This window comes from Talpa occidentalis, unplaced genomic scaffold (assembly GCF_014898055.3).
Source record: "Talpa occidentalis isolate TD23 unplaced genomic scaffold, MPIMG_talOcc4v2.1 talOcc4.12, whole genome shotgun sequence".
Taxonomy (NCBI): Eukaryota; Metazoa; Chordata; class Mammalia; order Eulipotyphla; family Talpidae; genus Talpa; species Talpa occidentalis.
Genome location: NW_023601212.1, coordinates 80,113,744 through 80,132,465, shown reverse-complemented (window position 1 = coordinate 80,132,465; position 18,722 = coordinate 80,113,744). Strand labels below are relative to the sequence as shown.

Here is an 18,722-nt window from a genome sequence, read left to right as displayed (position 1 = left end):
TCAGGGTATTTCTGTCTTACCCAGCGGTGCCTACGAAACAATAGCAAATTACTTGATTTCACTCACCAGTGTCTCCCCTTTCCCCACCTCATGGGTGTTTCTGAACCTCACCGGGGAGTTCCTCAGTCCTGGGCTGCTGTGGTTGCCTGCGGGGGTGGGGTGCCAGCTTCCACTGAGTTCTGCGAGCAGTTGGTCCTTCAGTGATTTAAGTTTCCACGGCGAGGATGCTTACTCGAGACTACCCCTGTCCCAGAAGGGACTCAAGTTACTTTTCAATAAAGTCTTGGCAGAAGCTCCTGAAAGAGCTTGCCTTCTCTGTGATCCTGATATAGAAAAGGATGAAATTCAATTACTCTGTCCTGTCCATGAGCCCCGCCGCTGGCACAAGACCATGGCTGTATCCAGCAGGCTCCCCGGCCCCCGTGGGGTTCATCGCACTGGCATGTGCTGGGGAGCAGCGGGGAGGCACGGGGCCAGGGCCCCTGCCTTGGACTTCACCTTGCCCTCCCCACCCTTCCTTTCAGGGTAATGTGTGTTCGAGAAACCCCATCTTTGCAACAAATGACCTGGGAATAGCGACCCTCTAGTAGTTAACTGCAAAGTCGACTGCCTGGGCCCAAGTCCTACCAGTCTCTTTACTAACCATGGGGATGGGCTCTGAGCATCATGGGGGCCCCCAGTAGTTTCTGAAACTCCCGCCTGCAGCTAGCTTGCTGCTCCCCATCTTCAATCCTCAAGGCAAATTTGATTCCTTTCTATTATAGGACCTGGAGGCAGGGACCTGGGTAAAGTTGGCTTGGGCAGCTGCAGAGGGAGGTCAGGCAGAGGTGAGGAGTGGGGAGCCAGGAGCCAGGAGCAGTCACTCTTATACACATACACACAGGTGTGCACGTGTTTGTGCACTCATGCACACACATTTATATACACACACCTACACATGCACACACATACACACCTACCCACATACACCTATACCCCCCCACAACACATACATGTACACACATGCGGACACACACATACACACTGGTTTGCCTGGCACATCCACAGCTCCAGTTACACGTATTGCCAAAGATTTGCTAACACATGATTCTGCATTGTGCTCTAGTTGCCAGGAGCTGCGCCAGGGGCTTGCTTGTGTGTACTGGGAAGAGGGCTGGGAACATGGGAATCCTAAGAATTCCAGAGAGCTAAAGTGCCCCTCTCTTGAGGGGAAACTGAGGCCCAGAGTGGGATAGGCAGGGCCTTGCCCTGTCACAGAGCAGGGGTTAGCCCCACTGGCGCCGTCTCCACGTCTCCACCACTCCAGTGAATAATTAAAGAAAATTAAACAAACATCATGATGGGATGCCAGGGGAGCCCTAACCCACCCGGTCTCAGAGGCCTGCCTTGCTGGCAGGTGGCTCAGGGAGGGCGAGCTGGCAGTCTGGCCCTGTGCACCCGGCCTCCTGGGCCCCTCCACGGTGGGGGAGCCGGGCCCCCTGTGCCCATCAACTGCCAAGCCACCCCTCACCTGCCAAGCAGTGTGCCCAGTGCCAGAGCAAACTGGCCTGGGCCCAGGACACGCTCCAGAAATAACTTCCTATGGGCCCAAGGCTCACTCCTCCCTCTCCTGGCCTCTCCCTGCTGCAGGGGGCCCTATTTGTTATCTCAAACCCTGGAAACTCTGTTCAGGGCCCCTGATGCCTCAAAAATGTCCCCTGGGGAGGACTCGCTTATGACTCACCCGTGTTCCTCCTGCCTGCTGCTCTTTCTGCCGACCCCCAGAGCTGGGGCCTCCTGTTCCCCTCTGGGTGTCAGTGACTGGGGAGGGGAACTGGAGCTGGAAAGCCACTTTTTCCAAGTCCTCTAGGCTGGTCCTCCTGCAGAGTTGGCACCTGTTTCCCCATGAGACAAGCTTCTCAGGAGGGGCCCGGGCATTTCCCTGAGGGTGGGCACCTCATTTATACTGCCTGCCACCACCCCATCCATAGTAGCCCAACCTCACCAAGGGGCTGGTGATGAACAGGAGTCCAGTGGGTGAGGGCATGGTTGGGGGAGGCAACATGGGGTCGGGTGACTGGATGGGGTTGGGGAAGAGGATTGGTGGATGGGTGGGGGCTAAGTTGGGGGTGGAGTAGGTGGGTGGGCAAACAGGACTCTTCTGACCTGTCTTTCCCATTAAAGCTTCTTTCAAGGACCAGGAACCCTCTGTATTTAAAAGGGAGGTACAAACATCCCCCACCTAACCCAAGCCCCCGGCTCTAAGTGGTTTGACCTCAGTGACCAGGAGCCTTTGGGGACCCACCATTTTTCCCATGGCCTCCCCAAATGTCAGTGCCTGAGATCTTTCCCCTAGGATGGGTCTCTGACCCCAGAGGGGACCCCTCACTTCTGCCCCATGGGCTTGCCCCAGCCTGGGGGAACCTGGAGGCTCTGCTCTCCAAGCCTCCTCCATTGCCCGGATTGGGGCTCCCCTCAGCAGGCTCATTTTGCAGAATGAAACATTCCTGGCAACATGTGTCCCTGAGAAGCGGCTCCTGCCCTCTCTTTGCTTTGCGGTTTCCACCTCGTCCTCTCTTAATCATCCTTTTTCCTGGAGGAGCTGGAGGGAACCTGTGTTTGATGTCTCTTGTTTAACCCGAAAACCACTCTGGTCCTTTGTGCAATCCTAGTGTCAGACAACTGTATACATTCTTCTAGCTGTTTTAGAGTTTCAGTGTTTATACCTCCGTCTTTACTCTGTGTAATGTATCGGGGTTACTGACAAGGTTTTATTAAGGGGGAAAAAGAGTTCTGTTCCTAAAAAATGCTTATAAACCCAGAACTGGACCCAGCCCAGGGCAGCAGGGGTGGGAGATGAAGATCTCTGCCAGCCCACAGAGCTTGTAAAGCCAGCTAGCGCTGGTGAGCAGGAAGCTGGGGATCGACTGCACTCCTCCTGGTCCTGAGGCTGGGCACCCCCTGAGGACCACCTCCTAAACCACCTATTCCTGAGATCCTAAGACCCTTGGCCTCTACCCCCACCTCTCACAGAGCGCGGACCATCTTAGAACAGGGACATTAGCAAGGTGATTTTCGATGGCTGACGGTGTGGGGGCCACGGACTGTGCTGATGGGCATGCAGGAGCTGTGGCCGAGGGGCCTCCCGTGGTCCACGCAGCACGCCAAGTAGGACCTACTGAGAACCTGTTCTTGTGTGCCTATTTAACCAGAGTGGGGTTCCTGTAGGGTCAGGCCTTGAACTGCGTGAGGAATTTAGGCATCCCTGACTTCTAGAGCAATAAAAGTTCCTTAGAACAGCTTTGAGCCATTTAGTTCCTCATTAAAGAGCTCCAGGACTCTGGGGGAGACAGACATAAATAGATAATTACAGCGCAGGGAGCTGTGTGCCTGGGGGGTTAACCATTCCCAGTCTCCTAATTGACCTTCCGGATTCCAGTCCCTCCCTCTCCCACCCACTGTGCACTTAGCTGCCAGAGTGAGCTTTTTAAAATGCGGATCTGATCTAGTCTTTTACCACCTCTGACAGCTGTCCTTTGGCCTCTGGATACTGTCAAGCTCCTCCCACCAAACTCTATCCCCCCACCCATGTTAGGAAACTTGCCTCAGTGGCCCCCAAGTGTGTTCTGATTAGGCAGGGCTGCTGGCAGACTTCTGTTCTGTGCCCCTCCGGGCTTCAGCTCACTGAGGCCTCTTCCCTCTGCTGACTCTGGCCCATAACTATGCACCTCTCAGACCTCACCTTAGTTGCCACTGCCTCCAGGCAGTCCTCCCTGACCACTCCCACCCCTGGTTTTGGTGCCCTCATGATGGTCTTTTGTACATTCTGTATGGCCTCATTGTAGCCCTTACTAGCCTATGTTTGTTTGTCCATCTCCTTCACCAGACTTAGTTCTCAAAGTCAGGGATCCATTCATCAACTCTCAGAAATTTTTTGATTCCTACTTTGTGCCTGGCACTGAAATCCACAGGCAAACAAAATAGACAAAGACCCCTACCCACATGGTACCCACAGGCTGAGACGGCAGCCTGGTGCTGACTCAGAGCTGCACAAAGCCACACTTTGCTGAAGAGACAAATGTTACCATGTGCTCAAAAAAGAGGCTCCGCTGTCAGGAAGGTGACCTCCTTGGAGAAGGGACCTTGAGGATAAGGCCCTGAAGGACTGATAGGAGTTTTCCGGACAAACGGATCCAGGATCCGACTTCTCTGCTTGCCCAGAGGCTGGCCTGGTGTCTGGGCTGCTCTTTCTCTGAGTCCACTCTCCAGCCTTGCTTCTTCTCTTCCAGAATGCATGAACTGTACCCGGCTTAGCGACATGAGTGAGCGGCTGACCACGCTGGAGGCCAAGGTCAGAATGCCTGGGGAGCCTGGATCTGGGGAGCTGCTAGGGGTGGGGACACCATGCACCTGCTGGGTGTGGCTGGGGAAACCCCAGGGTGTGCAGGTTTCCTTAGTGGCTCTGGATGGCCTCTGGGAGGAGAGGCCTGGGGTCTCAGGTCACTGGATTTGTGCAGCTCACTGGAACACCTCCAGATCTCCACAGAGACTCCTGGGCAGTGGAACTGTGGGGTTGCCTATGGGAGGCCGAATGTGCGGACGGGAAGATGAGAGCCCTCCCAGGAGCAGAGACGCAGTGTCTGGGACAGGTGGCATTGCCCAGGAGGTGGGTGTGAGCATGGCCAGCTGACAGGGAGGTTGGAGTGAGGACAGAGCATCGAGACCCCTGGGAGACTCCCCATCTCCCAGCAAGAATCCTGAGAACAGGTAGGAGGTAGGTCCTCCAGTCCAGAAGGGCCTGCTAGGAAGGCTGCCCCTTGTCGACACACACCTGTGCATGTACATGCTCATGAACACAAGCACACGCATGCACACATACATGTACATACATAGACACACATGGCCCTTGTCCACCCTGCATTGCCCTTTGGCCCTGCCTCCTGCCTCCTGTCCTGAAAACCTGACTGTGAGGACACCTGCCCAATTGGAGGGACAGCAGGTGACTATCATTTAGTGTGAGACATACTTGAGGCCACCAGCCACCAGCTGGGTGACTCCCACCGAGCTCCTACTTCCTTAACTGAGAAATGAATTAAAGCACCAGCCTGGAAAGGCTGCCGAGGCCCTCAGGTGACATGGTGGTGGCTTCAGAAAGGTGCAGTGCTGGGAGGTGTGCAGGTCGGTGTTTTCATCTGTCCATCCCACAGGTGGATGGGAGACACCCCTAGAAGGGGTGGGAATTATGGGTGGGGTGAATTTCTGGTACCTGAGATTTTAGAAAAGGCAGAGTCTTCAGGTCAGCTGGCCTGAAGGGCTTTTTTCCAGATACCTGAAGCCTCCCCATGGTTTGGCAGAGTGTGCCCTGGCCCTAGTCCAGAGCCTCGGGGCATTGAAAGTAACAGCTCTGGGGGAGGACTAGCACAGAGCCAGCTGTCCCAACCCCCAGGTGCTGGCCCTGCCCTCTGTCTGAGCAATTCCTCCTCCACCCTCCCATGCTGACACCTCCCTCCCCTGGGCTCTGCATCACAGCCAGCAGGTCAGGGGGTCCAGGGAGCAGCAGTCTGGAGAGGGGCGGGGGATACAAGCTGAGCTGGTGGCCAGACAGCTTCACAGCTTCAGGGGCTGCACAAGGCCAGGTGAACTGAGGGGTCTGAACTGTGGAGCTGGGGCCAGCTTGGGTCAGAGCCTGGAGTCAGCCAAGTGAAGGGAGAACCAGGCAGGCAGCCCCCAGACAGAAACCAGGCCGCTGGCATAAGAGAACAGCTCCGAGGTCTGGAAACTGAGGCTTCTGCTCAATCAGACAAGCCTGTTCTGGTGTATCAGAAGGAGAACCCCAGTAAATGGCAGCTTATTCCATTTATTATTGGTTCAGGAAGTCCAGCATAGGTGGTCTTGGAACTGGTTTGGTGACTCAAGAACTCAGGCTTTTTACAGTCTTCCCTCTGTGCCTTAAAGACTTGGCTTTTGTCCTCATGATTACAAAGTGGCTGCTGTAGTTCAAGGCATCACACTGACTCTTCCCCACCCTGTGTTCAGAGGCAGGAAATAGAGGGAGGGACAAAGGACCCCAAAAGATTCATTACATCTCATTGGCCAGCACTGGGCTATATGCCACCTTTTAGTTGCAAGGGAGCTTGAGAGAAAAGGTACCTAGCAAGCAGAAAGAGATTGCTATGGTCAGCTTAGGCCTTCATAATTCCTCCTCCAGAGCACACCCATCTGTACACAATAAAATGTTCTGGAGCCAGGGAAGAGGGAGTGGCTGGGGTCAGGAGACCCTCAGTGTATGCTCCATCTTTCCTCCCCATGGGTGCCAATTTGCCAAAGACCCAGAGCTAGTTGCTCATCAGGACTCCTGCCACCCTTGGAGCAGGCTGTAATGGCTGCTAGGGACTGGAGAGGCAGGAGGCCCGAATGAGAAAGTGTCCTGCCTGCCTCCCTTCCTCCCCCTCAGTTTACATTCTGACCTCATGGACCACAGGCAGTGGGAAGGAGCACAAGGGGATTTCCCTGCGTGAAGGTCATGTGGCCTTGGAGCTGGGCTCCTCTCTGGTGCAGGAGGTTGGCCAATCAGCCAGGCCACCATGATGTCATCCGGGCACTGCCCTCCAATTGCGGTCTATTTTCTTGGGCTGAGTCCCCACGCCCACGGCTGCTGCCTGGTGAGCTCATGCCCAGCAGGGAAGACATAAGTTTCTCCAAGAGTTTGGCCACATCCAGATCAGAAGACTTGTCCTTCAGCCAGGGCTGGTTCTGACTTGTCCAGGGCACCTCTGCCTGACCCCTAACATGGCCCACCTCAGCTCCTGACCCATGGAGCTACTTCCTGTATGCCCATCTGCCCCTAAGACACTGCAGCTCAACCCACCCCCAAGCCTCACAGATCACCTTCTCCTCCAGAGCCTCTAACCTCTCAGTGGGATCTCAGTGGTTGGAGCAAGAATTATGAGCCTCCTCTCTAGAGATTCTGGGGGTCAGGAAAGCCAGCCACCCCCCTTCTCTGTGCCTCCACAAGCCTCTGCCCAGGCCAGGGCTGTGGAGGAACTGTGACTGAGATGCTGTGGGGTCCTGGCCTAACCACCTGCTGACTAGGTGACCTCAGGCAATAGTGAAAGGGCCACACCTTGCCCAAGGAGGCATGGGGAGGCATAGGCCGACCCCCCTGGAAATGGGAAGGCAGGGTCTGGGGAGGCCCCAGGATTCTGGTTTGGGGTAGGCACAGGATGGAATGGGGTGGGGTACAGGCCAAGGGGCCAGGGTTCAGATGCCTTTGGGCTCTTGTGGGACTAGAAGTCAGTGATGATGGTAACAGCGGGGACCCAGACAGGCGTCGGCACCCCATCCTCACACCCCCTTTGTGGAGTCTGGGAAGCTAGCAGGAGGCAGGACTGGCTCCCCAGTGCTGGAGGGGTCCTGCGCACTGCCCTTCTGCCTCCAGCGGGTGTTCAGGACACAGACCATCCCCAGACATCCCCTGACCACTTAGTTGGTGCCCCAACTGGGCACATGGAGGACCAAGCACGCCTAGTCCATCCCTTGGGGGACCCATGCAGTAGGGTGATATGACTGGTCGTTACCCACTGCAGATTTCTGATCCCAGGGACGGTGGCTCTAGGGGAAAAGCACAGGGGCTCTGAAAGTGTCCGATGGGGACCCGCTTGAGCCCCAGGTCCAGGAGAAGGGCCTTCCTGAATGGGAAGCAGAGGTGGGCAGGGTGGGGGAGCATTCTGGCAAAGGGGGCGGTGGTCCCACTGAGAAACGCGATGGCCCACGCTCAGTGGCACCAACTGCAGGTCTCGTGGGCATGCATCCTCGGACAGAGGACTGACCTGGCCCGTGCCTGACCGTCTGCCCTTCTCTGGCCCAGGTTCTCCTGCTAGAAGCAGCGGAGCAGCCCTCAGGCCCCGACAACGATCTGCCAGTCCCTCAGAGCACCCCGCCGACTTGGAACGAGGACTTCCTCCCTGATGCCATCCCCCTTGCCCACCCAGGGCCTCGGAGGAGAAGACCCACGGGCCCTGTGGGTGAGTGGGACCTTCAAGGAGGGTTCAGGCATGGCCGGCCGGGGCTTCCACGAGTCGCCACACATTAGCTTCTGGTTTAAATGCATCCCTGTGACATTTAGAAAAATTGAGCTACCATTTTAACACGGGGATTTCACATAAAAATCAGAATTGCTAGCTTCTAGAAAAATGGAAGATCTGGCCATTGGGACTGATGACCTCATGGAAACAACGGGCTGCAGCCAAGTCACAGCTGTCCCTCAGATTCTACCTAAACTCTGCAGTTTGCCGCAGTCCTCACCATCCCTCATTGTCTTACAGTCCAGTTACCATCCTCATTGCTTGCTGTGCCATCCCTCAGCATCTGCACTTAGACGCCCAGCCCCATTCTTGTTGGAGTGAGTTTCACAGTAGCCCTGCCTACATACCCCCAGGGACCGGGCACTTTCTGCCTGCCACCACCTGCTGGGGGTTCTCGTTCTCTCACCAGAGCTATAGGACATTCAGCACCTTGTTGTTCTCTTTCCTCCCATCACATTTTAAAGTCAGGGCTGAACACTTTCTCTCCATGGGTCTGGGGTCTGCTCTTTGGGACCACAAGGTAATAATAAAAATGTAGGTTCCGGGGCCTCCCCTGGTGGTGCAGCGGTTAAGCGCTGGGCCGCGAGGCTGCCCTCAGCCTCTGCAGCGCCGGTTTGCTCCCCGGCCGCCAGCGAGGGTCCCACAAAAAAAAAAAAAATGTAGGTTCCCCTTCCCCTCCCATCCCTGGCCAGCTGGTGCCAAAAAATTCCGTGCATGTGTATAAGGCATGCTGAGAGTGAGACAGGCCACATCCCCCTGACTTTCACAGCATACTGTCATGATTTTTCTATTTTCTGGGTTATTGCTCATCTCTTACTGCGCCTAACTTATAAATCAAGCCTTATCATAGGTGTGGAAGTATAGGAACGGCACTCTATAGAGGGTTCCGTGCTATTGTGGTTTCAGGGTGTGGGGGTCTTGAAAGAGAGCCCTGCGGATAAGGGGATGGCTGTGGTTGTAGTAATGGTAGTCAGGATAGCTGGGGGTTCCTCCCTCAGTGACCTCTAGCTGCCACCTGTCAGTGTGGCCCAACTAAGATGTTCAGGCAGTGTTCCTTCTGACGCGGTAGCTGTGCTCTACCAGTTATTAAATATTTGTGTATCGCTCTAGGCTGTTTGGATATGATTTCTAATCATCCCAGGAAGCTTGTAAAGCTTGGAGGAGGAAACTGAGGCCAGAGCTATTGATTTCTGGGGTTACCCAGTGATTTGGCTGCATTTTATTTCTGTGACTCTCAGCCCCACTGGAGTCCTTTGGAGGTGATGCCCTGTCTCTGTCTCTCTCTTTTCTCCTCCAGCTTCTCCTCCCAGACAGCTCTGGGCACTTGCCTCTGTCCCCTCCCCTCTGCTCTGTCCTCCCTGAGATGGGAGGGGGAGCCCAGAGGCAGAAGGAGAGCTGGCTTCCCGGCCTGGAGCCCTGCACTCTTCTGAGGGAGAGGAGGGATGAGCTCAGGTCTGCTATTGGGGGGCGGAGTGGTATCCTCATTATGGATCTCTAGCTTCCCATGCCCTGGAAGACCCCAGTCACAGCCTCCCTGGGCATCCAGGGTTGGGGGTGGTGGGAGAGGAAGCTCAGAGGCGGTCTGGCTCTCCTGGGCCCCTGACGGTCTCCTTACCAGGGAGAGTGCAGTTCTAAGAAATGGCCACCAGGTGGAGCACAACTCCTACAAATGGCAACACCTGGCGAGCCCTGGGAACTCCCGAAGCAGGAGGGCACCTGGGGAAACCAGCAGCCTTGGCAAGCCCTCCCTTCTGGGTCACAGTCACCAGCAGTGGGAGCAAGGGCCTGAGAAACCAGAGCAGGTCCTCCCCTCCATCAGCGCAGTGGGTGTCTCCAGGCATTCCAGAAGGTTCTGCCCCCAGGCCGCACAATGGACCTGTTGCCTGCGTCTACTTCTGTCCTCCTGTGGGGCCTAGAGGCTCGAGCTGGGCAAGGGTGGCCTTCGGGCCTTCACAGAGTCTCTTTGCCCCGAGCCCACTTCCCAGCCCTGAGCAGGGCGACAGTCGGACGTGGGAAGAGGAGCCTGACTTGCCTGTGGCCTGAGACCTTGAACACAGGACTGCACCTCTCTGAGCCTGTTTTCCCACCCGAACAAAAGTGGCTATGGCAGCACAGACGTTAGAAAGTACAGCACCGGTTTATAAACTGATAAAAGACACGCACGCCGACTGTGGTGCCTGTGCTCTTCGGGGGAGCCCCGGGAGGGCTGGGACTTCTGGGGGCAGGTCTGCCAGAAACTCCGGTGGTCAGATCTGGGGTCTCTGGTGGCAGCTCACCCCATAGTGTTCTCAGGCTTGGTCTCGTTCTCTCCCCAGGGCCCCCAGGACAGACAGGACCTCCAGGGCCTGCAGGCCCCCCAGGCTCCAAAGGTGACAGGGGCCAAGCAGGGGAGAAGGGCCCAGCAGGGCCTCCTGGTAAGGACGTTCTCCACTTCACTGTGTCCACTGGGGGAAGGAGGGCTTGTCTCCCCAATCTGAGCAGACGAGGAACCCCCATGCACCCCCAATTTGCTGCCTCTAATGACTGCCAGCTTGGGGGCTGTAGGTCCACTTCCTCCCTCCAGCACCCCCATTGCTGACCCCCATCCTGGGCTGCAGGGGGAGAAGGCTCCAGGAGCAGTGAGCAGGTGTGGGCTGAGGGTGTTCTCAGGCATTCTCTGAGTGTCCCCTGTTCCTTCGGGGTCCTTCGAGGGAGTGACTCCCTGGTCAGGGCGGGCACAGTTCAGCCCAGGCTGGCCACCACCATTGGTCCCCCCTCCCCAGAACTGAGGCCTCTGGATGGCACAGAGGGCACCTGGACAGAGCCATCACTGCCCCCTCAGGGTCCTGGGCTCCCCCTGCATTGGGCTGGGAAGGGAAGCCATTTTATTCACGTCCCAGGAAGCCCTCCAGAGAGAACATGGGTCTAGGGGCCACCACTTATCGTCCCCCTCTCCCCACCCCCATTTCCTCTCTGTAATGTCAGCAGCCAAACTGGGCCCTCACATGCCTCCTCTTCTCCCCATTGCAGGCCTCTTGGGGCCACCAGGGCCCCGCGGGCTTCCTGGAGAGACAGGGCGCCCTGGCCCCCCTGGTCCCCCCGGCCCAGCAGGCAGCCCGGGCCTCCCTCCGAACATCCCCCAAGGCGTCCTGTACTCCCTGCAGCCACCTACGGACAAGGACAGTGAGTGCCGAGCCTGGGGGGTTGGGGGGCAGGCCTGAGCCTTGCTGTCTTCTGGGGAGACAGTCCTCCCCAAAGGATTCCATGAAGTAGACCCCACCAGTGAGTGAAGCACTGGCTTGGGATTGAGGGTCTGTTGGGTGTGAGGGTGGTCCCTGGGGGCTGATGATGGTCCCCAGCCCTCTTTGGTCCCTGCATGGCCTATCCCTACCTCTGTGCTCAACTCTTGCCCCTGGGACCCTGAACCCCCAACGGTCACTCTACTCACTGACTGGCCTCAGTTTCCCACCTGGTGACAGCGGCTCTGTCAAGGTCACTGTTACCACCTCTCCTCACAATACCCTCACTGCAGGTCATTCATGAGGGCCTTATTGAGCACCTACTATGTGTTGGGCACATGGGTCTTCACTGGGGGTACAGCAGTGAGCAAAGCAGACACCTGCCTCGGGGAACAGGCTGGTACATGGAGTACCTGGCTATGAAGACCTCTGCTGGCCCAGGGGAGATGCTGCCAGGAGCCCTGAGGCTCAAGGGGCAGGGCACTGGGTCTGAGCAGCTGTGAGGCAGCGGCCCCAGAGGTTGTCCTGGGAAACCAGGGAAGGATGGGGGACCTCGGGGGAGCCATGGGAGACAGGAACCTCCATCTGCCATCAGAGAAACCAAGCCTCCCTCCAGCTGGTGCTTCTGTTTCCCAGACAGCAAAGGCTGAACTGAGATTTAAGACCTGAACCTGAACCACACTGTGTCTCTGTGAGCCTCAGTTTCCCCATCTGTAATGTGAGGTGGTAGGTCCCCCTGATGGAGACGCCCTGGGAGATGCCCTGAAAAATGCAGTCCTGGTCAGTGCCTGCAGCAGCGGGTGGAACTCATTCCCGGGCAGACTGGGGTCCTGGGCTGCCCTTGGTGGGGATGGGGGCTGGGCCAGGCAGGGGCAGGCCTAGAGAGGGGCCCCGATCTCAGGCCTTCCGGAGCAAGTATTAACTCACCCGACTCCGCCCCCTTGCCGCGAGGTGGGCCCTGCGTGCCTCCTGGGCAGGGAGAGGGTGGATAACACTGGTGAAGTACCTTGGGGGGGTCTCAGAGCTCAGCAGCTGACCCCTCCCCCCACACCATGAGGAACCTCCAGGGGCTCTAGCCGCCTCTGCCTGGATATGGTGCCTCCAGCACTGCCCACTTCTCACCTCAGGGCTCAGAGCCCTGCTGACAGGGCCCTCCTTCCCTTCCTGGGGGGCTGGGGCGTGAGTGTTGGGAAGAGAGAGGTGCTCCGTCCAGGATGAGCAGGAGGCTCACCTGCCATGAGGCCTGCAGACAGATGGTCAGGTGTCCGTGTGTGGAGGGAGGTGGCCATCCCCACCCCAGGCATTTCCTGGGTGGTGCTACTGTAGGCCTGGCTCTGAGGAGGGGTAGGGCGAGATCACTTGGGACTCACCTTTGAGGGGCTCAGGCCACGGAGAAGGGCCTTTTGACCGATCTCACCCATCCAGGGCTCTGATGGCGGCAACAGGGCCCTTCAGCTCAAAGGGGTGGGAAGGAGGGCTTCCTGGAGGAGGACTCACTCACAGGGTGCATTAGGATGGGCACGAGAGGCAGAGCCTGGAGGAAGGTGCCAGACTGGGCATTGAGGAGGTGAGAGGGCCCGGCAGAGCCTAAAGGCCTAGAATGTTCAAGAAGGAGTTTTTGCTTTATGCGAAGCCCACAGCCATTCTGGCCTTTTGACCTGGCCTCTGTGCTCTCTTCTGAGCAGTGGGAGGAGTCGCGTCTGCTCCCCGGGCTGCTGTGATGCCCGGGTCAGGGTATCCATTTCTCCTCAGGGGGACCAACCTCCCAGCCCTGCTGGCCTCACTCTGCTGGGTTACAGGCCGCTCTGCTCTCCCCACAGATGGAGACGTGCAGCTGGCTTCTGCTGCTGTGGACACCGTGCTGGCCGGCATCCCGGGGCCCCGTGGCCCCCCTGGCCCTCCAGGTCAGTGCAGAGGGAGCAGCGCAGGCTGCCCTGGATTGAGTGCCTCCACTTGGGCTCGGCCTGGCCAAAGGGCCTCAAGGGGGTATGATGGGGGCCCATGGCCAAACCCCTGTGTGGCCTGAGGTGGGACCTCTCACTCTGGGTGGCAGTTCCCCTATGGGACTGGACACAGGAACCCCACGTGTTTATGCAAATTCTGCGTTCTCCTGAAGCAGCTCTGGGCTGCTGCAGGGTACAAGGGGCCAGTCCCCTCGCCTCACCTAGACTGCCTGCTCAGCTATGTGGATGTCTCAGGGGACACGTTCTACCAGTGAGTGACTCAACAGTGGAGGCATGGGCGCTGCAGGCAGGCATCTCAGGAATAAGCTCCAGGCCCACAAATGTCATTCATTTATGCTCATGCATTCAACAAATATCTGGGTAGGTCAGTGTCCAGTGACCATGGGTGGTGACTGCTTCATGTCAGGGATTTGCCTCCAAGTCAGGTGGGGGTAGGTTGCTGGGAAGGCTTCCTGGAGGAGGTGACGCTCGTTTGAGGCTAGTAGGAAAGAGTTTGCTGAGATGTGGAGAGAACAGAGAGCCTCCAGAGGAGAGAACAGCATCAGCAAGGGCATGGAAGCAGAGGAATTTTGGAGGGATGAGGCTAGAGGGAACTGGGTTGAGAGAGACCTACCAGAAAGATGTCTAAGGGAGGCTCCGTGGAGGTGGATGGTCAGGAAGTGGCTCTAGAAGTCCAGGCAAGAAGGATCAGGTCCCAGGTCCCAAGAAAGGGCAGATGAGAGAGAAGTGCTGAGGACTGGCTGACTGGGGTGGTGTACAGGCCCATGTGGGAGCCCCTGGAAGGAAGAGCATGTTGAGGTGTAGGGGGGAGTGGGTGGAGGTGGGCTTTGTACTCTGAGGGGAGCACAAGGAGGTCTGGAGAACACTTACTCTCCCTTCCCCTGACCGTCATTCAACAAACCCAGAGACAATCCCCAGGGCCAGGGCTGGGAGCGGAGGCTGGGAATGTCCTGCTCCCAGCTTCTCTGGCCCTAGATGACCATGTGACTCTGCCAACAGGTCCGCCGGGGCCACATGGTCCCCCGGGGCCCCCAGGTGCACCTGGATCCCAGGTAAGGACTAACCTGTTGTGTCCCTAGTAGGCAGTGGGAGTGGGGTCGTCTGGGCGGCTCCACATGCCACCAGGAGCACTTGGCTCCAGCTGCCCAGCCCTGGGCAACACCGAAGAGCAGGGGTGATGGTGTTCCCAGCTCCTGCCCCAGCTGCCCATGCCAACATTTTTTTATCCCAATAATTTTATCCCCCATCATTTTATCACAATAGCAATGGAGAAGTGGAGACTCAGAGAGGTCGAGGCCCTTGCTGGAGTCACACAGCAGGGGAGCGGAGCAGGGGTCTAGCCAGGTCCCTGCTATTGCCAAGAGTGTAATTTCGGGTAGCCTCGTCCTGCCAGGCATCTATTTTCAGGAGCTTCTGGATCCTTCCAGGCAGAGCTGCTTCTCCTGTCTGTGCAGACCAGGCCCACAGCATCCTTTTGGGGAACCGGTCCTACATGATTCCAAAGAGGTTCGGGGGGACTGAGTCAGAACCGCCTGTCCAGTCCCCCAGAGAGGGTGTGGCTGGGCATCAGCATGGGGTACCTGGAGCTCCAACTGCTGGCATTGTGACTCCGTCCCCTCATGTTGTGCCCTTCCTTCAGGGCGAGGCCTAACCTGCTTTGATTTTCCACAGGGCCTGGCTGGAGAGCGGGGCACAGCGGGGCCATCTGTAAGTGTGGGGCTGTGTGGATGGGCCGGGCAGTGGGCTCTGGGGCCAGTAGTGGGTCTTGCTTGAGCTCAGTCCCATGGCCTTGTCCCCCAGCCAGGACAGGGCTGAGGGTGAGAAAGTGCAGTCCACGCTACTTACTTTGAGAAGGGGTGACCAAAGTGGGGTGGGGGAGCCGCCTCACTGGGTGTGTGAGAGCAAAGACCCCTGTTCCAGAGGTTTGGAGCAGCAGCCCTGGGGAAGTTGGATGGGAGCCCCAAGGTCACTTCTAGGGTGCCCAGGCCACTGAGCTAGTGTGCTGTGTGATATGGGGTCCCTTCTCTTCTCAGAACCTCCCAGAAGTAAGAGGCTTAGACAGCTGACCTCTGTTTCCCTTCTTGGAAACAAGAAATTATCAGTCTCAACTCCTGCCCCCAGAGGCGAGATGAGCACCTCCCTGGAGTCCAGGCCTTATGTGGGGGGCATGGGGCCAGGGAGAAGGGGTGGATCTTTGCCAAGCCCCTGCTCTGGGGCACGCGACGGCCTTCACAGCCACCCAGTGAGCCTGCGCTTTACTGCTCCTATTTGCTGGCACTGGCAGCTAAGGCTTAGAGAGGTTAAGTAACTTGCCCAAGATCACACAGCGAGACGCAGCAGAGCCAAGGTTAAGGCCCAGCGTGCGTGGAGCCCCTAGAGCCACGCCTCTTTTTGGAACTTCTGTCAAGTAACAAACAGCCACCAGATGGATGCTTTCATGGCACTTGGAGGCACCAGGCTCCAGTATGGGCTCGTTGTCAGCGTCGATTCCCTGACTCCTGTAGCTCTATGAGGTAGACACTATTATTGCCCCCAATTTAGAGACATCAGAAGCAAGGCACAGAGAGGTACAGTAACTTGCTCCAGGTCACACAGGAGAAGTGGCCACATGGGTGTTCCTGCAAGGCTGAGATTACCCATTTTAGAGACCGGGAAGCAGAGAAGCAGGGACTTGGTCCTGGAGGAGCGGAATTAAACCTGCCCCCACAGCAGAATTAAACCCCTGTAGCCAGTTTCAGACACCGACCCTGGCAGGCCTGGGCCTTCCCTGCTCTGCTCATCCGGGGCAGGGGTTTCCACGCCTGGGGCCCCAGCACCAGTGCCCAGGCCCCACCTGTGGGATTCTGGAGTGAAGCCCCCACCATGGCCCTGGCTGCCGACGGCACTCCTCTCTCCGCAGGGCGAGCCTGGCGGGAAGGGGGAAGAAGAGGAGAAGGCCACCGCTGAGGTAACTGCCTCTGGGCTCTTGCTTCCCTCCTGCCCCTTGCTGTGTCTGGGGACAGCAGCTCTCCTCCAGGTCCGCACTGACCCCCATCAGCCCTGGGTCGGGTGCTGGCTATGCCGGGCTGGTGGGAGACAGATGAGTGAAGTCATGATTGTGTGAGGTCGGCTTCAGTGGGGGCGCCCCAGAAGGGGGTGACTGGCCCAGGTGTGGGGAAGCCCTAGGTGGAGAGGGCAGGAGGAGCCATGGACATAAAGAAAAGACCTTTCCTCTAAGGGGCGTCCGGCTGGAGGTCCTCTCCGTGCCCGGCGCCTGGCGTGCAGATGCGCCCACAGGTCACGTGCTGACAGACCGCGCATTAGGGGCGGGGCAGAGGCTGGTGAAGGAGTTGGGTTGGGGGCGTTGGAGCCCACAGGGGTTAGGGCAAAACAGGTGGGAGGGAGCATGGCAGGGGGGAGGGTTGAGCATAAGGGTGTGGCCGTGAGGACCTGCTGCCTTTTGGGGGGACGCGGGGCTGCTGCTGAAGGGGTGATGGATAGAAGAGGTGACGGCAGTGGGGCCTGTAGGAGAGACTTTGCAAGCTGAGAGTAAGAGCCCGCGGTGTGTCAGCTCGGAGAGGCCGCAGCACAGTGGACTCACGATGTCCCCTGAGCTTGGGGCGGTTCTAAGCTGGGGGGTCAGCGGGAAGGTGACTTTGGAGGCAGGATGGGCAGGACAGGTGAGGCTGAGACCAGGCGACTTCAGTAGGTCCGCGCAGGACTGGAGACAGGGAGGGTGGGGAAAGGCTGTCCCAGAGCAGCACGGTGGGTGCGGGAGCAGGGGGTGGGGGTGTGGGTGAGCGGTCCACACCGGGCACTTGCCGTGGGAGAGCGGGGTGCCCGTGGCTTCCTCTCTTCGTTTCCTCAGAGAAGAGCCTGTGTGTGGCCCAGGGAATGGGGTTCAGCTGGGTCCCTGACGGAGCGAGCCTGGACCCCTGCCCCATGCCGGGAATACCCCTTCGCACACTCTGCCCACAGCCGCAGCACCGCCCCTCGTGGCCGCTGCTCCCGTGGGGGGAGGGCCTTTCTCTGCAACCCAGCAGGGTGATTTTCAGTTGCCTTTTGTTTCGAGCTGGATTAATCCAAATGTCATAACAGCTGCCGCGTTACACCAGTGAAAGGCGGGGGTTTGCTGCTGACTCCTGGGGCCGGCTTGTGCCTGCACCCTCGCGTCTCTTTTCAAAGTGGCCTTGACCCTGACTTCCCAACACCGCAGCTCATTCGCGTGTCTCGGCCACAGGGCCCTTTGCTGGGTGCCAGACACACAGACTTGCCATCTCGGCCCCCACTCTGGCTCTCCCTTCTCCAGGGGGGCATAGCTGGACAGCTCTTGGGGGTGGGGTGCAGGGTAGTGCCAGGAAGGAAGCCAACAGAGCGCCCCACCCAACCCATTGGGTCATGCGAGGTGCTCTACCCGTGGCAGGATATTTTCTGGAAGGAAGCTGTGCAGGGGAAGCAGCCAGGTGGCTGTGGGAGCAGGGCAAGCCTGGCTGGTCACGCTCGCTGAGCTCAGAGCCCTGCTTGTGAACAAGAAGTCAGCCCCAGCCCTGGTGCGCGGTGGACGGCCGCACTCTGGTGGCAGCTGTGTTGGCGGTGGCGACAGGAGGGAGACAGGAGCAGGGAGGGCTGTGGGGACCTGTGCCCTGAAGCAGGATGGCCCTGACCCTGCTGCTTCCTCCCCACCAGGGCGAGGGGGTGCAGCAGCTGCGGGAGGCCCTGAAGATCCTGGCAGAGAGGGTCCTCATCCTGGAACACATGATTGGAATCCACGGTGAGCCCCAGGCTTGGGAATGCTCAGGCGCCACTGGCCACCGACGCGGGAGCCTCCCTCACGCACCTTCCTGCTCCTCGCTGCCCTCACGGCAGCTGCCGCTGTTCTTGGGGTCCCTGTTTCAATGACCCTGCCATTTGGATGCTGGATGGTCTCCCCCAAACCGCACTGTCCTGCCCCTGCTCAAGGACCCTCCATGGCTCCCTGCTGACCAAGACAACCTCCTCCCCCACATCACCAGGTGCCCAGTGACACGGAGCCGCCATCACCCCAGGCTCCTTCCCACCCCCTGGCCTATGCTAAAGCCTGTGCCTCTTCTGTGGTTACTGACTCTCGCCTCAGGGCCTGCTCAAAACTCTCGTCCCCTGGGGAGCCACCCTCCTCTCAGTCCCAGGTGTTCTGCAAGCCTTCTGTGCGCTCTGTCTCTCCCTGGCACAGTGTGAGGCCCTGCAGTGGGTGGTGACTGGCTTCAGGGCCTGGCCCCAGCCCTGGCTGGGGTTTGTTAAAAAATGGATGGATGGATGAGTGGATGAAGGGATGGGGGCGTGGATGAAGGGTTGGGGGAATGGGTGAAGGAATGGGTGGGTGGGTGGAGGGATGGATGGGTGGGTGGAGGGATGGGGTAGGGGAAGGGATGGGTGGTTGGGTGGGTGGAAGGATGGGTGAATAAGGAAGCTTGAGGAGTAGAACGCACCCTACTCTTTTGCCTTTGTCCTCACCGGGCACA

At 58.3% G+C, this 18,722-nt stretch overlaps 1 protein-coding gene and 1 long non-coding RNA gene across 4 annotated transcripts in view; one reads left to right on the top strand and one right to left on the bottom strand.

The window, feature by feature from the left end:
* COL26A1 (collagen type XXVI alpha 1 chain) overlaps positions 1 to 18,722 on the top strand; it is a 126,162-nt gene that overhangs the window by 105,761 nt on the left and 1,679 nt on the right. For 2 of the 3 annotated variants that reach the window (XM_037506900.2, XM_037506898.2), the window contains exons 4-12: positions 4,269 to 4,330; positions 7,847 to 8,003; positions 10,379 to 10,477; positions 11,073 to 11,225; positions 13,102 to 13,185; positions 14,245 to 14,297; positions 14,917 to 14,952; positions 16,145 to 16,192; positions 17,911 to 17,995. In XM_037506900.2, coding sequence (XP_037362797.1) covers positions 4,269 to 4,330; positions 7,847 to 8,003; positions 10,379 to 10,477; positions 11,073 to 11,225; positions 13,102 to 13,185; positions 14,245 to 14,297; positions 14,917 to 14,952; positions 16,145 to 16,192; positions 17,911 to 17,995 — 777 coding nt within the window. The remainder of the gene's footprint in view (positions 1 to 4,268; positions 4,331 to 7,846; positions 8,004 to 10,378; positions 10,478 to 11,072; positions 11,226 to 13,101; positions 13,186 to 14,244; positions 14,298 to 14,916; positions 14,953 to 16,144; positions 16,193 to 17,910; positions 17,996 to 18,722) is intronic. The other variant, XM_054693631.1, reaches the window with a different exon arrangement.
* On the bottom strand, positions 13,561 to 14,831 carry LOC119241557 (uncharacterized). Its single transcript, XR_005124337.2, has 3 exons — positions 14,310 to 14,831; positions 13,859 to 14,021; positions 13,561 to 13,723 (listed from the first exon to the last, which is right to left on the bottom strand). It is a non-coding gene; the product is annotated as an uncharacterized LOC119241557 (long non-coding RNA).